At 40.6% G+C, this 15,185-nt stretch overlaps 1 protein-coding gene across 1 annotated transcript in view; it reads left to right on the top strand.

The window, feature by feature from the left end:
* The first annotated feature begins 3,581 nt into the window (after positions 1-3,581).
* Positions 3,582-15,185, top strand: part of TAFA1 (TAFA chemokine like family member 1) — a 494,720-nt gene continuing 483,116 nt past the window's right edge. The window contains exons 1-2 of the mRNA XM_072785454.1: positions 3,582-4,028; positions 5,976-6,096. Of these exons, the coding sequence (XP_072641555.1) occupies positions 5,979-6,096 (118 nt within the window). The 5' untranslated portion in view covers positions 3,582-4,028; positions 5,976-5,978. The remainder of the gene's footprint in view (positions 4,029-5,975; positions 6,097-15,185) is intronic.

The following is a 15,185-nucleotide window of genomic DNA, read 5'->3' as shown; positions in this document are numbered from 1 at the left end:
CCACATGAGTGATCAATTTGTAACTCTTGGTTTATAAAAATCCTAAGGGATTCCAGCAGCAATAATATAATGCTTTGGGTTTATTACTGTTCTATTAAAAAAAAAACTCCAATGTATTTCTATTACAAGGGGCTCTAAGAAAGCAGGAACTTGGTTTGATGTGCAGACTGCTGTCTCCTCAGAGCTTAGGGCAGCTAATAGAACATAAAAATTGAATTCATACATTCAATGTAAGCTTGAATCCTCGTCAGAATACACTAGGTTATGCTACAATAACAAATAGGTACTAAATCACAATTGCTTAAAGAACAAAATACTTCTTATTCACTGTGTATATCCAATATGGGCTGGTAAGGAAAAGGAGGGCTTGTGTCCTTTGTGGACACTCAAGGATCCAAGCTGACATCCAAGTGGCTAGTCCCTGTTCTGGAGGCAAAGGGTGGTGTTCAGCAATTCAATGCTCCAGCCTCAAAAACACACCATCAATTCTGCTGATACTTCATTGGCCAGAACTTTATGACTTGCTCAACTGTAAAGGAATCAGGAGACACAATCGTACTATGGCCAGATGGTGGAAAGGCCCAACTTCTTTGAAAGGTGTGATGGTAGTTTTGCTTTCACAAAATAGTTTGGGGGCACCTAGGTGGCTCAGTGGTTGAGCATCTACCTTTGGCTCAGGTCATGATCTCGAGGTCCTAGGATCGAGTCCCACATCAGGCTCCCTGCAAGGACCCTGCTTCTCCCTCTGCCCATGTCTCTCTCTCTCTCTCTGTGTCTCTCATAAATAAAGAAAAAACAAACAAAAAATAGTTTGGAGGATAAACTTAATTGCCTTAGATGACAATATTTGTTGATGCTTATATTATTTAGGACAAAGGGTCATTGGCTGCAATACAATGGACTACAAGTTATTTGGAAGAAAAAAATGGAACTATGCTATGTTAATATTCTTGTCCCATCACACACACACACACACACACACACACACACACACACACACACATATATATATATATATATATATAGAGAGAGAGAGAGAGAGAGAGAAAGTCACTTAAGCCTGAAAGAGCCAAACTTTCTTCTAGTCTTTTTTTAAAAAAAAAAAAATTATTTATTTATTCATGAGAGTCTCAGAGAGAGAAAGAGAAGCAGAGACATAAGTAGAGGGAGAAGCAGGCTCCCCGCAGGGAGCCCGATGTGGGACTTGATCCTGGATCCTGGAATTATGCCCTGAGCCACCCAGGTGTCCTTTCTTCTAGTCTTTAAAAAAAAAAAATTAACAATGCTTATCTGAGTGCCTTGAACATAATCCTTTAGTACATCTTTCAAATTTATTAGATTGAATTAATTTGTAGATAAGTAAATATGTTTAGCCTTAATTTAATTCATAGAAAGGAAGAATATAATGGTTAGTTCTTTTAAATGGTAGCCTTTATTAGTAAATGTGAACTTCCTTTTAATTTGACTCCATTAGCATAGCAAAAACAACGCCCCCCACCCCCCAAAAAAAATGTCATGGGGTGAAGACTATCTTCTGCACTTCTGTATTTCAAAAGCCTGGAATGTACTCAATATATACCTGAATGAATAATACTTTTTTTTTTGAGATTATCTTAATGGTAAAAAATGAGAAAATGTAATGGTTAATTTTGAGGAATTATTTTAACCATGAAGCATTTCTTTTAAAGATTTTATTTATTTATTTATTTATTTATTTATTTATTTATTTATTTATTTGAGAAAGAGAGCATAAGCAGGGGGAAGTACAGAAGGAGAAGGAGAAGAACACTCCTCACTGAGCAGGGAGCCCCTCATGGGGCTCAATCCTAGGACCCTGGAATCATGACCTAAGCCAAAAACAGATGATTAACCAACTGAGGCACCCAAGGGCCCCAACCATGAAGTATTTTATATGAGTGTCTAAGACATGGGGTCTTGCATCAGATCATTGGGGTTTGAAACCTGCTCTATCACTTACTAGCTATATTACCCTGAACAAGTTTCTTAATCTTCCTGTTCTTCTTGGGGTTCTTCATCCATGAAATGGAGATAAGAATAATAATACTTATGGGGTTAGGAAAAAGGATTAAATTTTACCTTGTAAAAATATACTATAGAGTAGCACTACTCACAGTAAAGGTCTAATAAACATTAGCTGCCACACTGCTGCTATTTGTGTCTTGATACTGCACAGCTGGTGTATGATTTCTGTATACATCACCAACACAACAATAATGAACCACAGAAATGAAACATGCACGACTAACTAGATCTTTGGTGTTGTTAACGTGTGTGTTGTGCAGTATGAAAGACTAGTAGGGCAGACTGATACATCTGTAGGATCTCTCACTCTTTCACTCTATGTAACATGAGAAAGGTGATGGTTTCCAAAGTCACATGGTAGCATCAACTATTCTTTACTTTTTTTTTTTTTTTAAGATTTATTTTTTTGAGAGAGAGAGGAAGATAGTGGTGGAGGTGCAGAGGGAGAGAATCTTCAAGCAGACTCCATTGAGTGTGTAGCCTGACGTGGGCCTGGATCCCATGACCTATGAGATCATGACCTGAGTCAAAACCAAGAGCCAGAGGTTCAACCGACTGAGCCACCCGGTTGCCCATTCAACCTTTCTTTATAACACTTGTGCAAGGCAGGGATAGGTAATCTGAGGTATTCAAAAGGTTTGTGAGAAAGGAAAGTTATGAGAACTACTATAAAGTACCAAAAAGTATGAAAGACTAGACAGTATGATCTATGACAGTGGAGATCACATCAATCTTGTTCTCTGCCTTGTCCTCATGCATCTAACACATAGTAGGTACTTTATAAGCCATTCATAAAGTAACTGAATGAGTACCTCAAGAATTAGTGCTCATGGAGTCTATAAGTGAAAACTAGGTCACCTTATATGCATCGTTAATGTTTAGATACAATCACACTTTTGTTTCTGAGGAAGAGAGTGTCCTAACCATAGTACTAGGAACAAAATGCTCAATTTCTGAGTGTTTCCTCTCCACACCCCAGCACGTTATTGGAGGGAGAGGGAAATTTTTAAAAAATGCTTTGAACATATTTCTTTGTCAAAACCCAGTCTTCGATGCTGAAAATGACATGTTTCTATTTATCAAACATGTTCAAAAACCTCAGAAGGTTTTTATTGGGCTTATGCATATAAGCATCTATATTGTATTCCAAGTATGCCATATTCCCACATATAGCTGCCAAAACAATCGACAGACTTAAATTTGTATAAGCCTAACAATATTTTTGGTTAAAGTACTGGTTCAAAGAACACGAAGAGGTAAGAAATGGCCTGTAGTTCACTTTTGCATTTACTATTGGAAGCCTAACACCCATGAACACTATCACAGTCTTGCAGTATGCCTTTTCTTTTGTTTCTCCTTCCCTCTTTACTCTTTTGGCAAATGAACGGTATCGGGAAAAGCTCTAATACAACATACCAGGCAATATAGTGTTAAAGTGCTGCTTGAGTTGCTGAAGAGTTAGTGGGCAGGCATTACAATTCACTGTAGCTGTAATAGAGGGTAATGTCACTTTAAGACATGTGATACTTTACAGAGGAGGGATGTATTGAAACAGACTACTGCTACTTACAGCACCGTATAGCAGCCCTGCTCCTACATTTTGCTGCCTTACTCTGCCCCGAATGCATGGGACTGGGGATGTTCCGTCATTAACTATAAACTGATTCTCATCAGGATCACTTCAAAGGTCTCATCAAGCAGAGGTGACGCCAGGAGATGATTTAAAGGTGAAAATGACAAGGTTTCCACCCCTCAAACCTTGGCTCCTTTTCTGACAATACAGGCTGAATGAACCTGATGTCTTCTTTACTGTGGAAATAGCATTGGAAGAGAAAAACATATTTTTTTTTAAATCCTGATAAAGAAGATTATTGGGAAGCTCTTAAAAAAAAAAATCTCCAGTTGTGCACAGATGGATTTTAGAAAGTGTTAGAGCTTTCCAATGAACACTAATAGAGTACTCTGCTCTTGGCTGGATCTTTCAGGTAAGAAGCCTCTTTAAGGATTTAAGATTCAGAAAGCAGATTTGTAACCTATTCAGTCATATCTAGAGAACTGTGTAAGGCTGGATGCATTATTTAGTGGAAAACACCTATTAACATAGAGACAACCTCTTGGTGAGAGAGTGAGCAAGGAGAGTGATATGCAGGAACCTTGCTTGGAAGTGATACTGAGAATTGAAGAAAGTTAAATTAAAAAAAAGGGAAAAGAAGGAAAATACTGCAAATGTGAAGTCACAGCAATCTTTTTAGGTGCTAAAAGCTATGAAGGTGAAGAAATGAGCAAGAGAAAGCAGAGTCATTGAAAAACTGTTAAGTTTTGATTGTGGTAGGCTTTTTTTTTTTTAAAGTTTAGATGAATTCCTAGTGCATTTTAACTGAAATTCGCAAGTAGTCCATGCATGCCACAGTCACCTCTATTTTGTCTTTCTATCATTTGGAGGGTATTTTGAAAAGGCCCCTAAACGCATTCCTAAGATTCGCAGAAGGGGTGTTGCTATTTATCTCTTTTGAAGAGAATGCATCTATGTTATACTGATTGTTCTGAAGACAATGAGGCTAAATCTGTTGTGTACAAAAGTAAACAGCGGGCAGCAAAACTAATTATAAAGTGAATGGTCCATCTGAAACACAGAGTGAGGCATGAAAGGCACCATGCTGTTGCAAATAATGTTTTCCTACTTTGCACTTAATTATGGTTGTCACCATTTGTCTATTATAGTCCTTAACCCCCTTTTAAAGACTGCATCTCTCTCCTAAAGCCCAGAAATTATCTTGTATTATGTCTGTATACACACATACATACAATGTATATTCCTGCTTTCTGAACATCACAGTTTTTGAAAGAGTGCCAATTTCCATGGATAAAGAAACCACGCTGGGAGGTCACTAGCAGATTTTGAATGTATAGTTGAAATACTTATAGTGTGTAATTTAACAGTGGAAAAATTCTTAAAAGGAACAATCCGGTTTGCAAAGCTCTCTAAGAGAAAAAGAATATACTTAACTGGATTCTCGTGTAGAAAATGCTTCCATATCACTGGCTGAATAAGGACGATGCTTCAAGTTTGATTAATTTGGCAATATGAAATGCAGCATAAGGTGTTGTTTGAGAAATTGGACAATATGCAGCGCAGTTGAGCCTCTGTAGCTCTAAGATCTTTATAGGTGCAGATAAGACTGTCAAAGTTTCAGCGCCTGAGAAAAGGTATATGTTCATCCATAAATACATACACCACCTGTGTATGCATATTCATCAACACTATACAACACATGCCACAATGGGATCTTGGGAGGCAAAGTAATATTGTAAATTATGGCTCGCTCTAGGATAGAAGCATAGATCTTGCATTTGAAACTCATTCTGGCTGAAGACAATTCCTTCTGATTTTAAGTCCAGCCAAAAAGACCGGCTCTATCAGGAGATTACAACATGCCTCTGAGAAATGATTACTTAGTTTAGAAGACAGCAGAATGATTAAAAATTCATGACTGTAGAATTAAAAAAAAAAAAAAGAATCCACTCTTTCCTTTCAGGCTTATGTCAGACTTACAATGAAGTTAGAACGAACAGGAGTATGCAGCTTTTCAATGCCTGGAATAACTATAGTTTAAAGATCATCGTGTAAAACAGGATGTATAGTCAGGATACTGTGTTTCAAACCGCCTAACCGGTAGTCAAAAACTTTATTTATGTGTTTTGGCAGTCCTTGGAGTTTGGTTTTGCAGAATTTCAAAAAGAATTCGTGATCTATTGGAGAGGGCTTTCCTTTAAGCCCACTTCATGGCATGACCTCTGCTGGGTTATTAATTCCAGCCGGCAAAGTAGAAAAGGGGACATGACGTCCGAGACCCTCCTTCCTCATCAGTGGGACTGACTGAGCTGGGGGCTTGAAGCTGGGGGTAATCGTTGCTGTCTCATGTTCTCTTTAGAGAATGGCAATGGTCTCTGCGATGTCCTGGGTCCTGTATTTGTGGATAAGTGCTTGTGCAGTGCTCCTCTGCCATGGATCCCTTCAGCACACTTTCCAGCAGCACCACCTGCACAGACCAGGTAAGTGCCCGGCTAGCTCCACTGCAGCCTCCAGTCTCGGCGCTGTCACCTTAACAGATGGTTGAATGTAAGTGACAGAAAGTGCTAGAGTGCGGGCAGCTTGCCTCTGAATTCCAAGACATATTGTTGGCTGGATGCTTTGGGAAAAGGTGAGGGGGATACTAAAATGCCTTAGAAGTATTTCTTACAAATTTCTCAGTAATTAAAAAAAAAAAAAAAAGATTTCCTCTAAGAGCCTCCCTACACTCTTCCTCACACCTTAAAAAAGTCTAAGTCATTGGTTTTTGGATACTTTGGCCAATAGCAAAATAGTCTGCTGACGGTGGGATAACTTGCAAGGCGGCTTTTTAGAGAGGCTATTTATGATGTTTGCAACCAGTACAATAATGTGTCTATACTCCCGGGATATCCTATCCAGTGTCCATACTATAATAATGTCGGTGTGTACATGGCTAAGAATTTTTTGGGAACGTTATTGCCAAAACTAACCTTGGAAGTCGTTTGTTGATGAAAAAAGAAATGTAAAAATAACTTACTATTTCTTGTGTGGTTTAATTTGTCTCCTTTCCTTTCTCCCTTCCTTCACTTCCAGTTCTTCCAGTTTGTTCGGTGGCTCTCTCTCTCTCTCTCTCTCTCTCTCTCTCTCTCTCTCCTTCTTGGCACTTTCAGGAACAAGTTCCCTTTAGCCTGACCCCCCCACCCCCCAGCCCAATATTGAATTTTGATTTCCGGACGCATTTGGCTTTCTTCGTCTTTCTGTTTAAAGTGTGTTTCTGACCCTTCCATGGCCTCACTCTTCAGTCTGGATTTTATTCTCTTTCTTTTTGCCTTTCTCAGCCCTCCAGCTCGAAGGTCCTTACCCTCACTGGTTCTCTGAAAAGGTTTCCTTCCATATTCTGTTTGGCGTCAGCCTTGGGATTCATTCACCGCCCCCCCACCTGCGCCCCCCTCCACCTGCGCCCCCCTGCACCTGCGCCCCCCACCCCCCCCCGCCCCAAATCGCCGAGTGCGGGCTCTTGGGACTGGTTGCACCGCCAAGCGCCTGATCTTCAGGTCTGAACCACTGCCAGCCCTCCACCCCCTCTCGGATGCCCTCCTGGCCTCCTCCCAGTCCTAGGGCCGGCTCCCGCGGCGCGGTGCGGCGTCCACGCCTTTGCCTTCCCGGGTGCGCAACCGGCCCGGGCAGCGGTGCTGGGCTGGTCGGCGTCGTGTCCAGCCACACCTCCCGGGGATCCGCGGGTGGTCCCGGGGGCCTCCCCGGGGCTCTGCTTCCAGGCTCCGGGCAGGACGGAGAGAGCGAGGGTGCAGCCCGGGGTCCTCCCGCGCGCCCGCACCCGGCTGCAGGGAGCGCGCCAGCTGGTTAGCGGCGGGAGCCCGGGCACCCTCCCCCCAGGAGGGGGAGGGGGAGGAGGAGGAGGAGGAGGAGGAGGGAGGATGAAGGAGCAGGAGGGGGAGGGTCTGCACGGCCGGAGCCCCGGGAAGCATCAGGCCCGCGGCCACCCTCCCTCCCCGCGCCCCGGGTCCCCGAGGGAGGGCGAGGGGGCGCTGCTGGCCCCGCAGGTGGGCGTGGACCCCGCTCGGCCGCCCCCGCCGGCGGGTGCAGTTCTGCCTCTGGGGTGCTCAGCCCCGAGTCCCAGGCTTCGGTGCCCAGGTGGGGGCAGGGCGAACGTGGGTTCAGGAATCTCCGGCTCAACCTCCAATCGGCTAGTCCCCCAGCCTGGGCTGGCGACAATGTCTGATCCGTGTCAGTCCTGCAAGGAACGCGGGAAATCTGCCTTCATGGTAATACTTAACAGTAAAGAATTCCTAACAAAAAAACAACGATCGGGAGTGTTTTAGGGACCTCTCACGTGGTTCCTCTCCGTGCGCACAGAAGGAGGTGTAATGCCCCCCTGCACCCCCAGCAGGCGCCGCCCCCCACCCCCACCCCGTGCACCGCCCCCAATCTTTCTGTTGCCCGGGAGACTGAAGTTCTGAGGGATCGGGTGACTTGTGTGAGCCCGCACAGCCAATAACTGCCACTGGAAGTCAGGTCGGCCTGATGGCACCTCCCTGGCCTGTTTTGCAAGGAGGGCATCCTGTCTTCCAGGGTACCAAATAATCATACCAAGTAGCCTCTTTGGGGGCGGTGCGAACCGTTTCCCGTAATTCGTGAAGACTCCCCAGTCATGTCAATCCATGGACTCTTTTGAACTGCAAACCCCTTCTGAAAGGTGGGCACGGCAGACCTGGTGAGAGGTGGCACGTGGTGACAGGTGACAGCAGTGCTCGGGACTGGCCCTCATCCCTGTTGCTTACCATACAGTGGCATGACCTTGGGGAAGTCAACTTTTCTCCTCTGGGCCTGATTTCCCATTGAGGGGTATTGTGGGGTGTAAATAAAATAATCTGGTGACAGTGCTTTGTAGACTGGGAGGTTCTTCATAAATAGCGGTAGCTCCTGACATCTCCACTTAGTAGACTACAAAGGTACGTGTCAGAGATGCTGAATGAGTCAAGGTTTGCTGTTCATAGAGCTAATAGTCCACATAGGACAAAAATTTTGTTTTCATCTCATGATTTTTTTAAAAAAATCTGTGCTACGGGGCTAGACTATATCACCAAATGCTGCATGTCTTTTAAGCTCCAGGTGTGTAGTTGTGAAACAGAGTACACTTTGCATTGGGCTTTCACTTAGACGATCTCTGTTCATCAGTTAATACAGGAGATTTTTTTTTTGATCTGAGGTTATGGCTCAGCTACTTGTAATAAGTAAACTCAAACTTTATGGGGCTGGTTACCAAAATATTATAACTTTCAACTGAGAAACGAATTATTAAGCTCTGACAAAAATTGAATTCTATATTTGTTTTTTCCACTGTCTACTGGTAGAAGTTGCTTTTTATCACCGAGGCCTGTTTGATTTGTATGTCAGATACCCCAAGAAATTGTAGCACAGAACCCAGTTTCAGCCCCAAGTGCTTATACTTTTGAGGTCTATTTCAGATTCATTGATTAAATTAAGAAACTACACACACACACACACACACACACACACACACACACATATATACTCTTTTCTAGATACAGAAAGATTAAAATGATATCAAACTGAAAGTCCAACGGTTCTATGTAATAGGCTTATTCAACTTTCTTGGGTTTTCAACAATAGCTGCAAAGATTAAAGCGATAGATCTTGGACGCAGCAATATCCTAGATTATTTCAGTCAGAAATGCAATCTCCTTTAATACAATCTGTTTTGATTTTAAGAGCAAACTTATGCTTTTTTTGATGAGAGTTGTGATGTTTCCCTTTGTGGGTCTTCAATCTTCAGGGACACTAATGAAATGTGTATGAAAACAAGAGAGAAATCAGGGCCAGTTATCTGTGACAATCCACCCCTAAATGAGCAAATAAATAAATAAATAGCTGGGTAAATGAGCAAAAAGGAAAAACATAATCTCATTTTCTCAAATCAGTTAAAACAAGTGACATGATGAGAAAAAATGAGACACGGGGCAGACCCTGAGCTTTGCCACATTTGCCTAAGCTTGAAAAATCGCCTCTTTCATAAAGCAGGAGCCGCCGGACACTGTATGCATACCAAGTATCCGGGAAATGTGAAAAATGACAAATCTTTCCCTGAGAGCCCTGAATGGGGCGAGAGTGAAGGCTTTACAGCTGCCTCCTCACCTGCTTAGGAACGGCTGGCCCCCCTCTTGCCAGCCTCTTAGGGGCAGCCTCGCCATCCCCTACACAGTAAGATTGATGGTGTTCCTGGCCCAAGCAGCCAATTTCAGTCTCTCAAGAAATAATCCACTACACTGACAGATGAGTGGAATTTGATGCGATGTTCCCCTCACCAGACTATGCTGCACCTGGATGGCACCAGCCAGTCAGGGTCCTGTAGGGGAAATGGTGAGAGATTTGGGCCAATTTCTGCTGTCAAAACAAGAAATCGGGACCAGTTTCTGTGAGGCCGTGAATTTGAGATCCGTCTTCTCAATGCAGTGGGTTAGTACACAAACAGAATGAGAATATGTTAACTAGAAAACGAGCTGATTTTAATAGATTCCCCTCTAGTCCCTAAGTACTTTCTATTTTTCATATTTATGGTATTAGGAATGCACCATTTATTTTCACTTACTCACTAGTTAAGAAGGATTAAAACAGTCGATCAAATGGCAGTGAAATTCCAGATTACACAAATGAGTAAAATGTGCCGTAGATTAACAGATTTGTAATTTCAATAATTTCATATTCGGCTAAATCAAATTTTTATTTTGGGGATGATACAGGAAATTAACAACTTGAAGAATACCCGGGACTTATATATTATTATTAGTAATATATATATTAAAGCTAGAAGGGGACACGTAATTTTAAAAAGACAGACAAAACAATGAAAACCCAAAAGTGGTGTGTTCCCTTGTTTCAGGTTATTTAAATAGACAGCTTCAACTCTTTATAAGCATCAGTTGTTGCATAACAGGTGAAAAAGGGTGAATGGTTTGCTGGTTGTAACTTTCTGATTTAGAATTAGTTTTTCCCCCTTATGGATATATGAATTATGACAGTAATTTTAATGGTTACTTAATTTCGAGTGTGTGGGTATGTGTGTGCGTGGGGGGTTGTTCTTGAAACTTAATAAAATATGGATCATTTCAAAATACTTTAGTAAGAAAAGATCCTTGGGATTCCTTAGTAATTTAAAATTATAAAGATAAATTACATGAGACAAGAAGTTATAAGTGCCTAATGAATCATTTATTCTCAAGTCACTGCTATTGTATTGACAGGTGTGTATGGAAATGATATATGGAAAGATGACTCTGAATAGAATTGTCTATGTAAGTTATACTTGGCTTGATTTAAAACTACATTAAGCAAACCATGTATTTAGAAGTATTCATTTATGACTTAATTATTACATAGTGAATATCATCATCCATTTAAAGGTGTGATTTTTTTTGTTAAAATATTAAAAAGCATTCTTGTATATCTTATACTGATTTCTACATTACTACTCAATATTTATTGAAAGCCGCTTAAGGAATATGCTTTGAAATACAAAGGCACATTACAATAAAGGATTGTTTTACGATTGTAGTATAAAAGAAATCATCAGAACAACGGTGGTTGCATATTGGCTTTTTAAGAATTCTTACCAGTACTGGATTGCTAAGTGTAGTGAATTGACCTAAGGATTAGAGCAGACAGGTTGTTATTTGGTGTAAGCTGGTGCTAGTGATAATCCATTGATCATCTGATTGATGTTATTGACCTTGTCTCAGAGTCAGAGTGCAGCTATGGACATTTGCTAAGACCTCAAAGTATCAAAACCAAGTAGAGATATAAATGAATATTTCCTGTCACTCCCCTGAATTTATAAGAAAATTATTATAGTGCTACGTAAATCTTGTTACTTATGTGAGCTCAAGCCTATGGTCTCAATTCATAGTTAAGGAAAACAGATCTTATACCACCCTGAAAACAAATATTTGGAAGTGGCACATGTGAACATTAGTCTTCACTTGTTAATTTCTTAAAGTTCATTTAAGATGACAACTTGAACTTTTTGAAAAACTCTTCCAGTTTTAAACTGTGTGAAAATCTCGAAGCTTGAGTATGCAAATCGGTGCACCATTTTTTGAAAACAATTTGGCAGTGTCTCCCAAAATGTAAAATGTGCAAATCCTACACAATTCCATTTCGAGATGCTTATCCTAAGAAAATGATTGGACAGGTGTGAAAAGAATGTATGTAAAGATTTAGTTAATTTAATGGCAAATAATTAGGGAGGGGTTTATTTCCATCAGAAAGAGATTGGTAAAATAAATCATTGTGCACTGGGCAATGAAATTCAATGTAGCCACTGCAAAGAAATAGATGTGTTTATAAGTACTCTTAACGAAAGATAACCCATGATATACTACTGAGTGAAACAAACAAAAACAAACACCCAAAACAAAACCATGGAACAGAATACCCAATTTCAAAATAATTTCAGAAAAAAAAATATTAGCACAGGCATAAAAAGATGTCGGAAAGGCTATAAAACATTCAATGTAATTATTCCTTAAGCCTGGTGGTAGGATTAGGATGATTTTTTATTGCTTATAAATTATGTGGTTTTTGTTTATATTTTTTATTTTCCTAAGATTTATTTATTTGAGGGGCACCTGGGTGTCTCAGCCGGTTAAGTGTCTGCCTTTGGCTCAGGTTGTGATCCTAGGGTCCTAGGATCAAACACCCTATCAGGCTTTCTGCTCAGCAGGGGGCTTGCTTCTCCCTCTCCTTCTGCCTGCTGCTCCCCCTGCTTGTGCGCTCTCTCTTTTTCAAACTAAATAAATAAAATTTTAAAATATTAGCTATAGAGAGTTTTATGATAAAATTAGAAATGTATCAATGTTCTCAGTTTAAGGAGAAAGAAGAAGGGATGGGTAGGAAGGTGTCATGAAGTCCTTTTCCTTTTAAGAGCCTTAATCCAATAAAATGTCTAGGCCAGCATTTTCCAGTTCACAAAATACTGTACCCTCAAGATGTTCCTTGGAAAAAAGCTATTAAGTGTCAGTGTCTGATATGTTCGACTCTTGGAGATTTGCAGTGCATATAAGTGTATACAAGTTCTGGTAAGATTTGCCGACAGAAAACCTGATTGTGTTTAACTAAAATTTTCCAAACATTTTTTTCTTTATTTGGGTAATATCTAAAGTTCCTATTCTTATCACATGCATTGAGAAATGTGAGCCACTGCACTATCCATCTTCTTTTCTCTCATTTTTAATAAGGAACTTGACAGGGAATAGGTATTCAAAAAATATTTGTTACATTAAGGAAAGAAAGAATGAATGTTCTGGTAAAATCTTAAGCTCTCCCTCGTTTATTACTGCTTGTGGGATAGATGCATATGTACCTGTGTGTGTGTGTTTATGATTTAGGGAGACCTCAAGTGTAGAGAGTTATGAATATTCAAATGTTAGTATAACATACGTATGATGTGTGTATTTGTGCAATATCTTTGTGTAGTTATTAACTCTATATACTATTTGACAGCAGTTCTGTTAACCAAAGTAACCCAAAGAATATGCTTACAAATGTAGTAAAAAATTAAATCCCTGAAGTTTTCAATCACAGCATGAGTTTTTTTTTCTATAGATTTAAAAAATATTATAAGCGTGGTCTTAAGGGACTGAAGAGAAACTTCCCTTAGCAAATAGGAAAAGGCCTTCTGCTTTCAAATTCTTTGACATCAAGAGAAAAATTCACTTCATCTTTGTAGCAGGGAGAAATAACAGCAATTTTTCCTTCCTTTGGGGTAAAAAGAAAATGAATTATTTTGTTAACTATTTGTGTAAACTAATTAGATTCTCTAAAGTTAGTGTCCTCAAAGCACTTAGAGAGAACCCTGTTATCCTACTATTTCTTTCTCCTTCTGCTTCTTTATATAATAAGGGTCCAGAGAAAGAAAATAGAATTGATGTAATCACAGGGATGTTCTCTCAGAAGATGGATAGATACCCTGAGTGATGTGACCATTCATTAAGCAGGTTCTTCCTCCACGAAGGGAAGGAGTTAATCCAAACCTCACCCTGAGTCTGGAGGGGAGGAAGACCTAGATCTTCAGCCAAGGTCATTATTCTACTGAGGTGATATTACCTGCATTTCCCTTTGCTGTGCCCTTAATAGGCCTTCTCTTTAAGGCATGCTGCCATTTCACCCAAGAATAAATGCAAGCTAACTGAGCTTGCCTACACCCAAAGGATTTTTTGTTTTCCCCTCATGTGGGTGAAGAATGGATGGATTGAGTCATAGGCTTTGAAGTGAATACAGAATGCCAGCTCCCAGGTTTAGTTGAGCTGCCACACAGTGAGAGGAAAAAGGACTTCAATGCTCTTGAAATTGATGATGTATCTTAGATCTGGGTCAGCAGGCCAGTAGGTCATAGTTCCCACTGAATAAATGTTGTGTAAGTATTCAATAAATATTTTCTCAACAATAGGGCAAGAACTTCACATCCTTTGAAAATGCAAATACTGGCAGGAAAGTGGGGCATTAAGCCTTTTTTTAATATTGAATGACAATGAGGAAGGAGCACCACAGCAGGGGTAGGACACTTGGAGCATTCAGGGTCTCACAATGGTCAACTGCAAGACTCCAGTAAAAGGGTAGAAGGAAGCAGTGGTTTTCTTTCTTTTTTTCTTTTTCTTTTTTCTTTTCTTTTATTTACTTATTTATGAGAGATGCAGAGAGAGGCAGAGACATAGGCAGATCCCAGGACCCTGGGATCACAACCGGAGTCCCTGAACCGAAGGCAGATGCTCAACTGCTGAGCCACACAGGTGTCCCAGCAATGGTTTTCATACTGTGCAGAGAAGGTCCAAAGAGGCCATCTATGAATCCCACGAACACGAAGTATATTCTTGTCCATCACTGATGGACAAGGCAAAATACCTTCGTACACCAGCCAGTTAACAAAAGGATTGGACCAGCCCGGGAACGATGTAGCAGCTGAAGAGCATGTGCGCTTTGAGGGCACATCCCATGCTTAGCTATGCCTGAGATGGGCTCAGATCATCCCATGGTTTGGAGCAAGCTGGAGACTTAGAATTTTAGGTGTAATTTCCTTATCTTTTAAATAAATGTCAGGTGGGCCAAACAAAACTCGACTCATGGCTATATCCCACCTGCGGGCTTTTAGTGTGTGACCTTAGACAAGATTATCTTCAGCTCCAAATTTTTTTGATTTCTAATGAATTTATCAAATCCTTTTATGCAAGCAGGGTAGAGAGAGGTGAAGGCAGTGGGGCTAAAAGGAGAATTTTATGCACGTCTGTCTTGACTTGCTTTAAAATTGTGCCTGTGTTTTTGTCCTACCCTGACTTATACCCAATATGCTAAAGTGCTGAGTCCCTAGGCATTTTGTATACAGCTACTAACTATAAACAGAGCTACTAAGGGAGTCTGATAAACAAAGAGCATTTATATAATGAAGCCAATGGCCTGAACAGAGGTCTCATTTGAATCTTAGCTAAAAACAAATTAATTTTCCTTTAAAGTTTGGCAGAAAGAGTAAACTATAAATGTAATGAAACAGAGGGAAGCATCA

This window comes from Canis lupus, chromosome 19, assembly GCF_048164855.1.
Source record: "Canis lupus baileyi chromosome 19, mCanLup2.hap1, whole genome shotgun sequence".
In the NCBI taxonomy this organism is placed as follows: domain Eukaryota; kingdom Metazoa; phylum Chordata; class Mammalia; order Carnivora; family Canidae; genus Canis; species Canis lupus.
The sequence above is the reverse complement of the archived record's forward strand: the minus strand, read 5'-3'. Positions and strand labels throughout refer to the sequence as shown.